General features: G+C 46.1%; 1 protein-coding gene across 1 annotated transcript; it reads right to left on the bottom strand.

Moving 5' to 3' along the window:
• Window positions 1-10: 10 nt before the first annotated feature.
• Dhx16 (DEAH-box helicase 16) lies at window positions 11-16,768 on the bottom strand. The gene is made up of 20 exons (XM_027923083.3): window positions 16,391-16,768; window positions 14,396-14,643; window positions 14,138-14,300; window positions 13,582-13,638; window positions 10,620-10,874; window positions 10,259-10,462; window positions 9,987-10,178; window positions 9,373-9,483; window positions 9,093-9,208; window positions 6,637-6,847; window positions 6,352-6,450; window positions 6,091-6,243; window positions 4,143-4,283; window positions 3,803-3,965; window positions 3,592-3,710; window positions 3,399-3,466; window positions 1,969-2,131; window positions 1,702-1,863; window positions 1,290-1,463; window positions 11-232 (listed from the first exon to the last, which is right to left on the bottom strand). The coding sequence occupies exons 1-20, from the start codon at window positions 16,595-16,597 to the stop codon at window positions 104-106; spliced, it is 3,135 nt and encodes a 1,044-aa protein (XP_027778884.1). The 5' UTR covers window positions 16,598-16,768; the 3' UTR covers window positions 11-103.
• Between the last annotated feature and the right edge of the window lie 30 nt (window positions 16,769-16,798).

Raw genomic sequence — 16,798 nt, 5'->3', positions numbered from 1 at the left:
TTCCACAAGATTTATTCCAAAAATAATTTTATTTAGTAGATATTAAATAATATATGGAAGGAAAAGGAGGAGCTGGTGTCAGGTTCTATTTGTCTCCTTTCCTCTACCCTAGTTCTTCTCGTGTCTTGCCTATTTTTTTGGGCATTTTCTTAGCATGAGGATCTTCTAGCTCTTTGGCCTTATAATAATGGGGAGCCACTTCCAGAAGCCAGCTGCTCTCAATCTCCAATACCTAGAATAAACAGAAAGTATCAGTAGTATTACCTTCTATCCAATTACGAATTTTTTTAAAAGAAAAAAAAGAAGGCTGGTGTTGTAGCTCAGTGGTAGAGTGCTTGCCTAGCACATGCACAGCCCTGGGTTCGATCCTTAGCACCACATAAAAATAAATAAATAAATAAAATAAAGGTATTAAAAAATTTTTTTTTTTAGTTGTCAATGGGCCTTTATTTTGCTTATTTATATATGGTGCTGAGGATTGAACCTGATGCCTCACACTTGCTAGGCAAGTGCTCTACCACTGAGCTTTAACCCCAGCCCCCAATCACGAATCTTAAGTGTATGTGGTCAAACAAATGTTCTCTTTCTCTCTTTTTTTTTTTTTTTGCAGTGGGGAGGTCTTTTTTTTTTTTTTTTTAAGAGCTTTTATAGTTATACATAGCAGTTGGGTTCATCCTAACTCATACATGCATGGAATTCAATTTCAGTACATGATACCGTACCTCTTTCCCTTTTGACTGAAGAGCTAAAGGAAAAGTTTCCTGGCTCTATACCCAAAAGGCAAACATACCTCTACATGTACTTAAGATATCAAGTAAGCTATCCCTAAGAAAAGCCTAGAACAAAGAGACTAAATAAAGTATATTCTGTGAGGACAGACTACGTCTGCTTTGTTTGCCATTACAGCCCAGTACCTTAAAACACTGAGACAGTGGGCAAATATTTATTTATACACACACAGACACATACCGAGGATTGAAAATTAGGGGTACTTAACCACTGAAATATATCGCTAGCCCTTTTTATTTTTTGAGACAGGGTCTTACTAAGTTACTAAGGCTGGCCTCGAACTTGTGATCCTCCTGTGTCACTGGGGTTACAGGTATATTCCAGTGTGCCCAGCTTAGTTCTCAGATCTTGTAAGGCACTGAGAAGCTATTAGAAAGAATGGCTTGATCCTACCTTAAACAATTTATTTTCCTGTTATTGTGCCAGTCCTAGGAACTTGAACCTGGGTTCTTACCTTGCCAGCACAATTTCCCCATACAATCTCTGGGATGGTCCCTTACCTGTCTCATGAACTCCTTGGTGGTCAAGACAAGTTCATGGTAGAGCAGCCAGCGTGGCTGTTGCTCAAAGAGGGAAGAGTTGGGATGAATGAACACTGTCTGCTGCTGTTTCACAGTGCGATAGCCACTACGTGTCAGCCGTGCTGTGTGGTAAAAGTAGCCAGCAGTGATAGCCTAAGGAGTAGTCCAGAAAGAAAATCAACTAGAAAGGCGGGCCTAGGGGACCCCTGGCACTCACCACCTTCCTAATTCAGACTTTGGGAGAACTAGAAAGGTAAGGAATGTGTGAAGAACCCACTGAGAATAAACTAGTCTGAAGAAAAAGTTTTGGAGAATGTTTTGCATAAGGGGAATAGCTCAGGCTGGGGAACTGCTGCACACCACCAGTAGGTTCTGAGAGGACAACACTGACCTTGCGTACACGGATATAGTCCCCTTGGCAGGAACTCAGACCGACTTCTACTCGCTCCAAGAGCCCCTCTAGCTGTTCCCGCACATCCCGGGCTCGGCGCATAGATCTGAACTGTACAAAGTTCTCATAGCACCACTGGGAAGAGTAGCCACTCTCAGCCCACTGTGAAGAGGGTTCAAAAGAAAAGAGGTAGGAGGCCTTAAGTATACAGTAGACAAGAACCCCCCCCCACTTCTCCCTCATTCCCATTCACCCAAGACCAGTGACCTGTGTATACACGTTTAGCAGAACCAGGTGGTCCCCACCAGGGAGGAAGAAGTTGACTCGGGCATTGTCAGCATGGACAACCTTATCTTTGGGTCTGTAGAAGATGGAGTTGTTGACAGAGAGCATGGCAGCCACTGTCAGGATCTCCTCTGAACAGCTGTACCTGAGCAGGAACGAAAAGGACAAAAGGTCAAAGCAAAACGCCTAGGAGGAGTGGGATTGTGGCTCAGTGGTAGAGCACTCACCTAGCATGTGTGAGGCCCTGGGTTCAATCCTCAGCACCACATAAAAATAAATAAATAAAAAGATATAAAAAAAAAATCAAGAAGGAAAAAAAAAAACATCTAGGAACAGACACACGAGGGGAAAAGTGATTGCTGTGATGGGGAAGCCAGTTAGGACAGTAGCTATACATCAGACAGCAGATTCTAGCAGCAGCAGTAGCAGCAGGAATCCAGGAGGGGGAGCCATAGGTGAAACAATTGCATAAAATGAAATGCATGGAGGCAGAGGCAGGAAACACTAGGACTTCTGAGCAAGGTGTGCATTATGTGACTTGAGGAAATATTTCTGACCTCAACCACAACACAGGAATAGCATTTAAAGGTGGTCTCTCACAGCTATATCTAAATGTCTCAGTCTGAAATCTTAGGAATCAGCAAGTTCCAAAAGCAATCTCACTTAACACATCTCAGATGGAAATCTTCCACTTTTGTTCATACTCCTAGGTTTTCTCTGTCTATTTAATATGAACAAGGACAGAACAGTGTTTTATATAAACCCCTATGGGCCTCAAAAAGGACACTAAGAGCTGGAATTACACACCTGTAATCCCAGCGGCTCAGGAGGCTGAGGCAGGACAATCAAGAGTCCGAAGCCAGCCTCAGCAAAAGCGAGGCACTAAGCAACTCAGTGAGACCCTGTCTTTAAATAAAATACAAAATAGGGCTGGTGATGTGGCTCAGTGGCCGAGTGCCTGAGTTTAATCTCTGGTACCCCTTCCCCCCCACAAAAAAAAGGGCACTAAGGAGCCAGGCATGGTGGCACACCTCTGTAATTCCAGCAACTCAGGAGACTGAGGTAGGAGGATTGTAAGTTCGAGGCCAGCCTCAGCAGGCTGGGAATGTAGCCCAGTGGTGAAGAATCCCTGGGTTCAACCCCCAGTACTAAGATAAATAAATAAATAAAGGGCTGGGGGTGCAGCTCAGTGATAGAGTGCTTGCCTAGTAGGTATGTCAAGGCCCTGGATTTCATCCTCAGTACCAAAAAAAGAAAGTGGGTGGGTGGAGACGACAATCATAGTTCTCTAATAACTTATGTGTTATATAATATTATGACAGAAAAAAAGAGAAAGAGACAAAGATATCCCCCAAAACAGGGGAGGTATGATTGATTTATGTTTAGGGGCCAGAAAGGGTACGAGTTCTTACTTCTCAGAAGCCAAGATCATTTTTGATAACATGGGGTCCACTGGCAGCTCTGCCATCTTTCGACCAGACTAAGGAGAGGAAAGAGAGTTTAGGTCAGAATTCCCTCAGATTTCCTTCCATCATGACAGGGATCCTTGGGGCACCGGAACCCCTTCCTTTGACCTGCCCCAGTCCATGTTGCCCTCCACCTCACCGTGGTGAGCTCCCCCAGGTGATTGAGGGCTCCCAGAGCGTACAGCTGCTCCAAAGCTAGCAGTAGGGTCTCATATGGTGGAGGGTCCAGGAAATCAAAGTGCATTAGGTCATGGATCCCTAGAGAAATGTGTAAAGGATACAACAGAGTTCCCACACAGGAACCAGTGATTCCGGCCCCCCTCCCTCCCTCTTTCAGGAAGCCCAATCACCTAAGCTCTTGAGCAGCAGTACAACATTGCCCAGGCTAGTCCTCTGGATCTCAGGCACTGTGGTCTCCTCCAGCTCATGCTGATAGGCCCAGGCTGTATACAGGCGGAAGCACTTCCCTGCAGCAACCCGACCTGCCCGGCCAGCCCGCTGATTGGCTGAGGCCTAGAAAGAAGAGGCTAGCTGATGATTTGGTCAGGGAAAAGAGAAAAAGCAGTATTTACACAAGTCATCTGGGAAAATACAAAATGCTTATTATCCCCCATTCTCTAAGAGCTCCTGAGATGGACTTCCCCTGTGGGATAATTCCACCTTTCTCTACCCATGGAGACCCAGGCTGACCTTGCTGCAGGGTGTGACCGTGAGCGACTCCATGCCTGTGCGGGGATTGTAGCTCTTCTGCTTACAGAACCCTGGATCCAGCACATAAATGATGCCCTCAATGGTGAGTGAAGTCTCAGCAATGTTTGTTGCCACAACCACCTGAGTGAAAGGATGTGGTTATTTTACTCTTGAAAAAAATTATCCTGGAAAACTAAGAGTAGAGAAGTAGATACAATGAGGAGCAGGAGCTGACAGAATTAGTGGCCAACATCAGGAGAGGGGGACAAGGACAGGAGAAGGGGAAAGAGAAGAAAGCAAGGAGAGTCAGCAAGGACATAATGCAAAAAGGAAATGGAAAAAGGATTTAGGGTTCCCCCTCCACCCTGAGGTTGGAGATGGGAGTGTCCAGGTTCTTTTCCCATCTTCCCCACCACCACTTTCATATTCATCTTCATACATCACTTTCTGTAACAGTCTCTAAACCAGTCTCCTAGCCTCTATCATGTGGCATCCAGAATGGTCCTTTTAAAATATAAACCCGTCATATTACTCCCTAATCCTTCCATGGCTTCCCATCCCATTCTAGAATTAAATCCAAGCCCCTTGAAGTCTGAGTCACAGAGCCTTTCACTATCTAGAGACTTGCATCAGCTGCTGCCTCTATGCAGCACTCTTCTCCCACAAGGAAGCTTGGCTCTCTCCCTCCCCTCCTTCAGCATCTGCTTCACCTTCACCTCACTGGAGGTTTCTCTACACCCAAGAAAAATAACTTCTTGCTATTTTCTCACCCTCACTCCCCAGAGTCACTTTCTATCTTCCTATGCTGTTTTGTATCTCTTCATAACAATTCCCACAAGTTGACATATGATACCACTTGCTACAAACTGACATTATGTATTTAAGGGCCCACTGTCTCCTCCCATTAGATTGAAGTTCTGGGAAGCTAGAGATTTTGTTTTGCTTATCACTGTATCCTCATCTCCTGGCACAAAGGAAGAATGCATTTTTTTTTTTGGAGGGGGGAGGGTCACTGGGGAAGAAATACAGGGTCTTGAGCATATTAGGCAAGTGCTCTACCACTAAGGCACACATTCAGCCCCTCATTAAACATTTGTTGAATGAAATCTCTGCTCAAAATCTTTTGATTGCCACTCACCTGTCTAAAGTCCAACTCTTTTGCCTGCCATCAGAGGTCCTCCTTCATCATGGCCCACAGTTGATCTGGTCTTGGCTCTCTGCTGCACCACATGAACACCCCACTAAGTCCACTAATTCCACTCTGACATCAAACACATCTTGGGCCTTCCTCTATTCCCCCAGTCACAGTTTTTTGGGGGCAGGGCACTGAAGATGGAACCGGGGTACTCTACTATTGAGTGACATCCTCAGCCCCCCCTTTTTAAAATTTTTTTTAGTTATGCATGGACACAATATCTTTATTTTGTCTATTTATTTATTTTATATGGGGCTGAGGATCGAACCCAGGGTCTCAGATGTGCGAGGCGAGAGCTCTACCACTAAGCCACAACCCCAGCCCAGTCAGCCCTTTTTTACTTTTTATTTTAAGACAGCATCTTGCTAAGTTGTTGAGGCTGACTTCCAACTTTATATCCTCCTGCCTCAGTCTCCCAAGTACCGGGGATTACAGGTCTGAATGAACCACTATGCCCAGTCCCCAGTCATTTTTCTTAAAGGCCCATATCAAATTCTTCCTCTTGGCTCACCAAGAGCTTCCCTTCTCTTCTGAATCTCTATAGTATTTACTCCCTGAATCATGCACTTAGCTGTTTCTCGGTTCACATCATATTCATTCTCTCTCTCCAGTCCCAGAAGTAAGGGACTGGCTGCTCCTTAGTTTCTGCAGCAAAGCCCAGCATATGCCTTATATGGGGAATGTACAGACTTTCTGTTTCACTACCCACTGTGTGAATTCTAGCATGGAAGAATGGAGGTTTCTTCAACTTACCTTTCGTGCCCCAGGTGGTGTGGGTTGAAAAATTCGAGCCTGCATGTCAGAGGGCAGGTTGGCATAAATGGGCAGCACCAGGAGCTCCCGAATTTTGGAGCCCAGGCGGCGGCAACGATCCTGGAGCATCTCACAGGCAGCCTCAATCTCCTCCTGGATTTGGGATGGGAGAGCAACAGGGGTCCTAGAGTCACAGAGGCCAATAGGCTGGCCCAGTCTTTCCCTGGTATACATCATCTCCTTTCCTACCATGTCGCATACCTGTCCTGTCAGGAAGACCAGGATATCCCCAGGTGGCTGGGTCACATGGATCTGAAGTACAGATACAACACAGGCTTCTAGGTAGTCAGCCTCTGGAGCCTGGAAAGGGGGAAGACATGGTGTCACAGGATGGCCACTTGCTCAGACACACTTCTCCCAATTCATTATAACTTTATCCCAGTTCCCTTTAAACTTTCAATTGTACCCTTCCCTCCTTGGGATAACCTCCTCCAAAGGCCCCAGTTTCTCGCCTCAGACTCAAGCCTATCCTCCCTGAGAGGGCACCTTGGTATAGAAGATGTCAACTGGAAATCTGCGTCCAGGAATCCGGAAGACGGGGGCATCATCAAAGAATGTGGAAAAACGGGCAGTATCCAGTGTGGCAGAGGCTACCAAGACCTTGAGCTCAGGTCGGAAGCGAGCAACATCCTTGATTAACCCGAAGAGAATGTCTGTGTGTAGGGTCCGCTCGTGAGCTTCATCAACCATGACCACACTGGGGGAGAAATAGGGGGAAAGTGAGGGAGGAAAGCTAGGCAATGCAGGATTGGACACCAGGCCCCTGGATGAGAGGTTCGCCATGAAACTAAAAGACCCAAAAAAGAATGTGGGGGCAGGGGTTCTAAGGAGTAGACAAGCCTCTCAGTTATGTAAGACCAGCAGAAGGTTAGGAAAGGCCTGGCACTGGTAGTCTACGAATTATCCCAGTATTGGCAGATAGAAGTGGCCAAGATGTGTCTGGGGCTGTAGCTCAGTGGCAGAGCACTTGCTTGGCATGTGTGAGGCACTGGGTTTGATCCTTAGCACCACATAAAAGTAAATAAATAAAATAAAGGCATGCTATCCATCTACAACTACAAAAAAATAAAAAATAAAAAGATTTTTTAAAAGTGGCCATGATGTAAAGGCTGGAGGCAGAGGCTGTGACAAGTCAGACATTTCTGAATCAGAGTCAAGAGTCTACTTAGATGTCTGACACAGTGGCACACCCCTGTAATCTCAGCTTCTCAGGAGACTTGAGGCAGAAGGAGTTCTGCCTCAAGTTCAAGACCAGTCTGGCAACTTAGTGAGTCCCTGTTTCAAAATAAAAAATACCAAAAAGGCCTGGGGTGTGTACCTGATGGGAAACTATCCTTGGGTTCAATCCTTGGTACCACAAAAACAAACAAAAAAGAGTCTGCTTAGTGCCAGAAGCTGCCCTTACTGGAGAAAGCAGAAGTAAGGATATACTTTTAAAGATGAATAAAAGCATGAAGGCAGGGGGTTGGAAGGGGAAGCATGTGAACATTAGACGAACTCTAGATAGAGCAAAGGGGGGGAGGGGCAAAGGGTGTAAAAAAGATGGTGGAATGAGTTGGACGTCATTTCCCTAAGCACATGTATGAAGACACAAATGGTGTGACTACACTTTGTGTACAACCAGAGATATGAAAAAATGTGCTCTATATGTGTAATATGAACTGTAATGCATTCTGCTGTCATATATAACAAATTAGAATAAAAAATAAAATTAAAAAAAAACTGAGGGCAGGACTCTTTTCAACAAGAGAGGCTAGAGATGAACAGACAGACCTGAGCTGCCAGGACATAAACATATAGCAGCTCCCAGGGACCCATGGGGTGACTGCTGCTCCTTCTCTAGAAGGAGAACCTTCTAGAAGGAGAACGTTTCTACCCTAGATTTCAAAGGACTGCACAGATGCCTTGGTTCTTGCCTAACTGAGTTATTTGTATTACACCTTCTTTGGTTTTCTGGGTGGCAGCCAAGACCACAGGAGCTCACCTCCCCCAATCCCCACTATTCTGTACCTAGCCCTGACTGAATGTAAAGTCTCAGCCATTTCATAAAGTAGGCTGGCTCCATGGGGAAACTCCACACCCTAGACAGTCTTACAATACCTGGTCTCCCATAGGTTCCCAGAGATTTTTGCAAAACCTGTGAAGGATCAAATCATAACTGTCTTAAGTTCTCCACTATGATTCTCCAAGATCTGAAAGTCCACCCACTGAAAAGGTACAAATGCACATACTGCTTGGCCAGCTCACCCCACATACCCCTCTCATCCAAGAATACCTTCTCCCCTTCATTCAACCCTTGCTTGGCCATCTCCAGTAATAAGAGCTCAGTGGTGACAGACCAAGCCACCTTGAGATGTGGGCTAAGGACCTAGAGCCAGGCACTCTGACAGCCCCTATAATCTCTGCCCCTATGAGGGTTACATGGTTCTTGATATTGAGCTGATCTATCTCCCTGTATCTGCCCCATGGTTCCAAGTGGTGACCTCTGGTGTAATGTAAAACAAGTGTAATCCTTCTTAACCATGTAACAGCCCTTCACATATTTTGAAGAAACCAGCATGTGTCCTAAGCTTTTTTCCTCCAATCTGAACATCCTGGGTGTCTTCAAATGGTCTACTCATACAATTCAAGTCCCCATAGCACCACTCCACCATCCTGATTTCGTGAACTCTGGAAATGAATAGGCAGTGGGGCAGGTTTTCTCTGCAATCTATTCTTTTCTCCAGCCCCAACTCCATGGACCTGCAGGTCAGCTCTAGGACCATTGGAACCACACAGATTCAAGACATGGTGGGTTAATCAGAACTCAATGGCCAAATTAGCCAGATGGAAAGAAAGAGATTAAATGATACAAGAAGTCACTGAGGGGGAGGGGGCAGCAGGACAGAGGGAAGAGAAGACAGGTGGCTCTCCTCAGAGGGGCAAGAGCCTGTATGATGTACCTGTAACTTGCCAGGTCAGGCTCAGAAAGGAATTCCCGGAGAAGCATCCCGTCTGTCATGTAGCGGAGAACTGTTCGCTCTGATGTGCAATCCTCAAATCGGATGCTGTAGCCAACCTGGTTAAGGGACCATTGGTGACCATGAGGGGGATGGAGTTCCCCAAGGGGAACTCAGGGACAGAGGAAGAAGGACCAATACCCAGACCTATGACATAAGGAAAGTGTGGACTGAATCCCAGATCCTAGGGGTTTCCCTCACCCATGAGTCCCCAGAGTCTCACCTCATTCCCAAGCTTCACACCCATCTCCCGGGCCACTCGGGCAGCCACACTCATGGCTGCAACTCTCCGGGGCTGGGTGCAGGCAATTTTCATACCCTTCTTTGTGTAACCCTGAATGACAAAGAAGAAAGAAGGTTCCAATAGCTCTGTGGTAGAAGGTTTTCCTTTGCTAAATATGGCCCCTGAGGCCCAATCACAATTCAGAGAAAGAAGTTATAAAAGCCAGGTGGGGCAGGAGGAAAGGAAACAATGGACAGAAGATGAAAATCAGAAAAGAAGGGCAAACAGATAGGATGACAGACAGAAGGTTCTCCAAAGAGGTGCTCAGCCAGCCCTGTAGTCCTACTCTTTAGGTTACCAAGGACAGGGCACCACACCACACTCCATCTATCTGTCTATACATCCTTCCAATCTGAACATCTCCAAGGCATAAATTACACAGCAGAAAATAAGAATAGAAATGCAAAAAGGGTCTGCTGTTTATTCTCAAGATTCTCATGATTTAACAGGAAAAGCCAGGGAAATGAGACTTAAATATCATGTAAAGGAGCTCATTGATGAGTATTATGCTCATCAATGCCCTGGGCCTGGGACCTGGAGAGTGATGACCATACCTCTTCAAAAAGGTACTGTGGGATTTGGGTGGTCTTCCCAGAGCCTGTCTCGCCTTCAATGATGAGGACTTGATGATTTGCAATGGCAGCCAGGAGTTCCTCTCGAAATGGGAACACAGGGAGGCTTCGGCGGACGGCCTGGATAGACTCCTTCTGCTGAGCCTGGGCTGAAGAGGGTGGAGCTGATGGCTCCTAAGGAAAAAGAGGGTGGGCTGTGAGCCCCACAGCCAGTTCAGGGCCTCCTCAGAATGTCTCAAAGCTCTCCCTCTCACCTCATCACCCTGAAGCTGAGTGGCACAGACAAACTCAATGGTCTCCTCCTCCTCCAGCACCAGTTGATATTTGGGTTCCTGGGAGGCAGCATCTCGGGCTCCAAACTTCAAAGATGCTGCCCCTAGACGGGCCTCCTCCCATCGCCGCTGCTCCTCCCCAGGAGCACCTGATTCTTCCTCCACTAGGTCCACAGCACGAGCTGGCTACAAAGAGGAGACATATGAGGACATGAAAACAGGGGATGCCCTCTATGCCCAGTCCCCACCTCCCTCTTCATTATCTCCACCCACTGCAAAAAGCAAGAGAAGTAAAGAGCCAGGCAAGGTGTTGCCCCTCCAAAGTTTCACCTCACCACCGCACCTGTCCTCGGGTCTCCTTGGGCATATGGTAGCGGTTGGTGGCCTCCAGCTTCTCCTGCTCACCAGCTGCCCGGTACTCCCGGGCTAGATCCCGCACTCGCCGTTTGTATTTGAGCTCCCTGCGCTCATGTCGGCTGAGCTCCACATCCCCAAAGAGGAACTCCTCATCAGCCAGCTCTGCCTCCAGATCCTCCAACTTCTCTCGCTCCCGCTTTGCCAGGTACTCTCGGCGGGATTTTTTTCGTAGTTCAGGGACCTGGTTCAGGAAGGAATAGTCAAATAAATCCTCATCTTACTAGAGCAGCAACACCTTTCCCTAGCTACCTCTCAATATGAAAAATTCCCAGACAATAGGTGTAAGAATCTAAAGACAGACCCTTCACACTCCCTTGCAAACAAAAGATTTGCCCAAAACTGTACTTTTTTTTTTTTCTTTCCAGTACAGAACCCAAGGTCACTCTACCACAGCCTTTTCTATTTTTTGAGACAAGATCTCACTTAGTTTCCCCAGCTGGTTTCTAACTTACATTACTCCTCCCTCAGCTTCCTGAAAAGCTAGGATTATAGATGTGGTCACCACACCTGGCTAAAGGGGCTTCTTTGGAATGCCACATGCTGACCCCACAAATTGCCCTTCTAGCAGCTGAATCTAGTTGGAAGCACCTTCTGGGCAGTGTTACACTCTTTGTCAAAATAGATACATCACAGCAATTATTTGAATACTTGATTCTATTTTACTAAAAAGTAAGTGGAAAGGGTAAAAACAAAAAGAATGATCCAGTATTTAGAAGCATAGATCTCAAACTGAAAATGAGAAACAAAGATGGAAACTACTGGGGGTGCCAACTGTGGGCAATCTTCAGCCCTAATTTATATGCTCTGATCTTAAACTCAAAGAGAAGGGATTAAAAACCGATCAGGTGGGCCAGGCATAGTGGCGCATGGCTGTAATCCCAGGTGGCACATGCCTGTAATCCCAGCTGCTCAGGAGCTTGAGACAGGAGAATCGTGAGTTCAAAGCCAGCCTCAGCAATGCATCTCAGTGCGACCCTATCTCTAAACAAAACACAAAATAGGGCTGGGGATGTGGCTCAGTGGTCAAGTGTCCCTGAGTTCAATATCTAGTACCAAAAAAAAAAAAAAAAAGAAAGAAAAACCCAGTCAGGCAGGGCTGGGGATGTAGCTCAGTGGTAGAGTGCTTGCCTCGCACAGGTGAGGCACTGAGTTTGAGCCTCAGTACCATATAAAAATAAATAAATAAAATAATAAAGGTATTGTGTCCATCTACAACTAAAAAATATTAAAAAAAAAGGATCATGTATAGAAATTGAGACTATAGCACAAGAGAGTATTTCTAGAAGGCAAAATATAATCAGGGACACTTAGCTCTCTAGGACTAATCTTTCCCCCTACAATGTGGCTTCTAATGGTTACCTGTGACACAGACTTTTCAGGGCCAATGATAAGAGAGAACTGGCATTATCGGAACATCAAAAAGAATAATGGGGGCTGGGGATGTGGCTCAAGTGGTAGCGTGCTCGCCTGGCATGCATGCGGCCCAGGTTCGATCCTCAGCACCACATACAAACAAAGATGTTGTGTCTGCCGAAAACTGAAAAATAAATATTAAAAATTCTCTCTCTCTCTTAAAAAAAAAAAAAAAGAATGATAGGAGATTATAAAGTATTAAAAATAATAATTCATGAGTCCAGAAAACAAAAAAAATGGGGAAAATAATTTTCATTATCAGTGAAATAACTATTACACAAAACTTCTTATGTGAAAATTGGTAATTAAAATAAAAATATATCCCTTTTTTTTTTTTAATATTCTTTACTTGTCGATGGACTTTTTTTTTTTTTTTTTTAATGTGGTGCTGAGGATCAAACCCAGTGCCTCACACATGCTAGGCAAGTGCTTTTCCACTGAGCTACAGCCCCAGTCCTTACCTCACCTTTTAAAAAAGAATTATAGCCAGGCAAGGTGGCACATGCCTGTAATACCAGTGGCCCAGGAGGCTGAGACAGGAGGATGGCAATTCAAAGCCAGCCTCAGCAAAAGCAAGCCACTAAGTAAGTCATGAGTCCTGAATGTATTCTGGTTTGGAAAAGTAGTTTTTAAAGACATTGGAGCCAGGCACAGTGGCATACGCCTGTAACCGCAGGGACTCAAGAGGCTGAGGCAGGGGAATCACAAATTCAAGCCAGCTCCGCAATTTAGCAAGGCCCTAAGCAACTTAGTGAGACACTGTCTCAAAATGAAAAAGGACTGAGGATATAGCTCTGTGATATAGTGCCCCAGGGTTCAATTCCTAGAGGAAGGAAGGAAGGAAGGAAGGGGGGGGGGGGAGAAAAGGTATTTGGAGATGCAGAGATGTTGTGCCTGGAACAGTGAGACAGCTACCCTGAACCTGCCCTCTAGCCACCCCCTCAACAACATTCCAGCTGCCTTATGTCTCACTAAGTCATAGGAAAAGGGAGAGCTAATGTTTCACTCAATTATATACAGTGTGATTTGATTTCTAAAGAGTCAAGGAGGATTTAAGCCGGGCGTTGTGGCACATGCCTTGTAATTACAGCAGCTCAGAAGGCTGAGAAAGGAGGATCACAAGTTCAAAGCCAGCCTCAGCAAAAGCGAGAAGCTCAGCAACTCAGTGAGACCCTGTCTCTAAATAAAATACAAAATAGAGCTGGGCTTGTGGCTCAGGTTGAGTGCTCCTGAGTTCAATCCCCAGTACCCCACAAAAAGAAAGCATAAAGGAGGATTTGTAGTGGATTCCTTCTCTCTACGACTTAAGTCCATCCTTATGAGTTCCTAGCAACCAAGCCTCCTCATCTAGAGACTTAATCACCCCATCAACATTCTCACTGCATTTTCTTTGTTTAACTTTTTCCTATAGCTAACTACTCCATCACAAATTCCTTTTGTCCTCTGATCTTGGCTTCTTGGACCCTGGGACTTACCATGGCTTTCCGGTCTTCCTCGGCCATCTTGAGGCGCTTCTGAGCCTCTTCATAAGCCTAGAAGAAACCAATAGTGTCAGAGATGAGGTCAAAAAGTGCTCACACCCATGATCACTTCCGTTTGAAATCATGAGAATCATTCAGATGTACCCTTTGAACGGGTACAAGGTATGTTCCCTTTCAGTAAAGAAGGCTTTCTATGTACAACAGAGTTGCCTTAGCCAAAAAACTCACAGTGGTCCTGTGACCACAGAGAGGAATACATCACTGGAGAGAGCTCTTTTTTTTTTTTTTAATTTATTTTTTTAAAGAGAGAGAATTTTTAATATTTGTTTTTTAGTTTTCGGCGGACACAACATCTTTATTTGTATGTGGTGCTGAGGATCGAACCCAGGCCCCACGCATGCCAGGCGAGCACACTACCGCTTGAGCCACATCCCCAACCCTGGAGAGAGCTCTTTATCTTTCTAAAGATCACAATCTCTGTAGTTATAACTAATTTCAAGATTTCACCTAAGGTCCTAGGGGATTTATAGAATATACTACTTCTCCACACCTTCTTGTCTGACCGCTCCAGGACATTGCGAGTCCGATCCTTGTCTCGCTGCCGGACCCGCTCAGCAAAAGCATCACGTTCTTCCAGATCCTGAAGGCGCTCCCGTTCTGTCCGTTCCCACTCATCCTCTGACTCTGGCTTCTCAGTCTGCTGTTTGCTTGCCCTGTACCTCGCCCAGGGCATCAAATAAGACATTCAGAAGGCTTATCATCCCCATGTCCACTCACTCCACCCTCTTTGCCCTTGCTTCTGACTTACCCTGTCTTGTTCTTCCCTGTCTCAGGAATCTCTTCTTCCTCTTCTTCCTCCTCCTCCTGGTGTTTCTTCCTGAGGTGTTTCCGTTTCTTACGCTTCTTATGTAGGCTGCTCCCAGTTCTACCCACAGTTTCCTCACTACTTTCCTCACTGTCTTCCAGCAACTTGTATGATCGGTTCTTCTCCAGTAGGGCTCGGGCCTCTCGCTCCGCTGCCCGAGCTGGCTTTTCTACTACCACCTTCCTTGGAACCTGTCAGCAGAGGATGAAACAAAGGTGTGTGAGAAGCTTTTTTTTGGTACCGGAATTGAACCCAGGGGTACTTAACCACTGAGCCACATTCCCAGACCTTTTTAATATTTTATTTAGAGACAGGGTCTCGCTGAGTTGCTAAGTGCCTCACTTATCTGCTGAGGCTGGCTTTGAAATTGCCATCCTCCTGCCTCAGCCTCCCAAATTACTAGGTGTACAGGTGTGTACCACCACACCCAGCTAGAAATTCCTTGATCTTAATCTGACCTTTAATCTCCCTCTTTCACATGGCTTTACCCCATGTTCATTAACTTGAAAGGGGCCCTTCAGCTTATGAATTTCCTTTCAGTCACCATTTAACAAACATTTATTGAAACCTGTGCCGTGTATCAGGTACATGCTAAGTACTAGGGATACGGGAATAAACAAGAGACAAAAATGTCTGCCCTCATGGAGCTTACATTCTCAAACCCAATTCTCAATTGCCTTTCTCATAGCTATATTATTCCCAATGATTAAGGCATTCCTATACAAGGACTAACATACTACAAGGGGTATTTTGCAACTTTTGATAGTGCCTGTCACAGGCCTGAGTACTAGACTCCAGGGATTCACTGGTGAATAGTACATCACGGAACTTACTTTTCCTTTTCTTTCTCTCTCTCCCCATTTTATGGCAATAGAATGCAGGACTTCCTGCATCCTATACAAGTGCTCTACCACTGTACAGCCTGAGAGGTTTCCATTTCCTACACTTTTTCTGAAGGCTGCTCCCAGTCCTACCCACAGTCTCCTTGCTACTCTCCTCACTGTCTCCCAGAAACTTGTAAGATAGATTCTTCTCCAGCAGAAGTCAGGCCTCTAGCTCTGTTGCCCCAGCTAGCTACCCCTGAGCCCAGTCTTACATTCTAACCTCATTTCTCATCAAGCACTATATGGGACAGCCATAATAGGCTATCTGCCATTCTCTGAACACTTTCACTTTTTTTAAATTTTATTTTAGTTGTAGATGGACTCAATACCTTCATTTTTTAAAATTTATTTTTACGTGATGCTGAGGATTGAACCCACTGCCTCACACATGCTAGGCAAGCACTCTACCTCAGAGCTGCAACCCCAGTCTCACTTTCACTCCTTATATACACTTACTTAGCACCTGTTCTATAAGGCAGAAAACTGTTAGGTAGGAAGAATACAAGACAAGAAATGCACAGTCCTGTCCACCAGTTCACTTTTACATATACTCTTACTCTTTCCCATTCTCGACCTGACAAATTCCAGGGAATCTTTGGGCCTGCTTTTTCTGATCACTTCTCCCATCTCTCCAACCTCCCACATCATTTCCTACACACCTCTTATAACCTCGCTATGCAAAGTGTAGTTCCTGACCGTCAGCATCACCTGGAACTTGTTAGAAATGCACAAGACTGCTACCTAATCTGCATTTTGGCAAGGGTCCTGGACGAATCATATGTAGGTTAAAGCTCCAGAAACAATTCTCTATAGTACTTAACCCTACACTTAAACCTTCCATCTTCTCCACTGAGCTGGATAATCAGCACCTGGCTCAGTCCCTAGGCGACAACGGACAATAGACAAATGTTTGTGAATTAAACTTACTTAACTCCTCGGATGACCAACTTCCCTAGTGCAGGTAAAAGCGCCCTCCCCTGTTCCACCTCCTCTACCTCCGCTCCCACGCCAGGCCCCACCCACCCCACCCCGCCCCGCCCCGCCCGCTCGACACCTTGTTCCAGAGTTTCAGGGCAAAATCCCGGGCCGGCCCGCTGAGGTCCAGGGTATCGGTGTCTCGTAGGCGCTGCACAAAATCCTCGGCGGAGGCACAGCGCTGCGCTGTACCAATCAGGAACTGCGCGACGTGCCGCTCGCTGAGCCCCAGCACCGAGTGCAGCTCCTCCTGAACCCAGCGCTCCAGCCCTGCAGGCGTCGCCATGGCGACCCACGCTCCCTGCTAGAGCCCCGACGCGTCCAGACCAGCCGCACTGATAGCCCAGAGTGTCGAAGCCCTGGAACCCTAGGCCAGAGCCTCAGCCCCACGAGGGAGCTGCCTTAGTACTTGTGTTCAATTTTCGGGAGCTCAAAGCCGTCTTTCCGTACTGCGGCGCCCGGAAGGGGCTGCGCTTTTCCGGCCTAA

The sequence above is a fragment of the Marmota flaviventris genome, chromosome 6 (assembly GCF_047511675.1).
Source record: "Marmota flaviventris isolate mMarFla1 chromosome 6, mMarFla1.hap1, whole genome shotgun sequence".
Taxonomy (NCBI): domain Eukaryota; kingdom Metazoa; phylum Chordata; class Mammalia; order Rodentia; family Sciuridae; genus Marmota; species Marmota flaviventris.
This window is presented reverse-complemented; position numbering and strand designations above follow the sequence as displayed.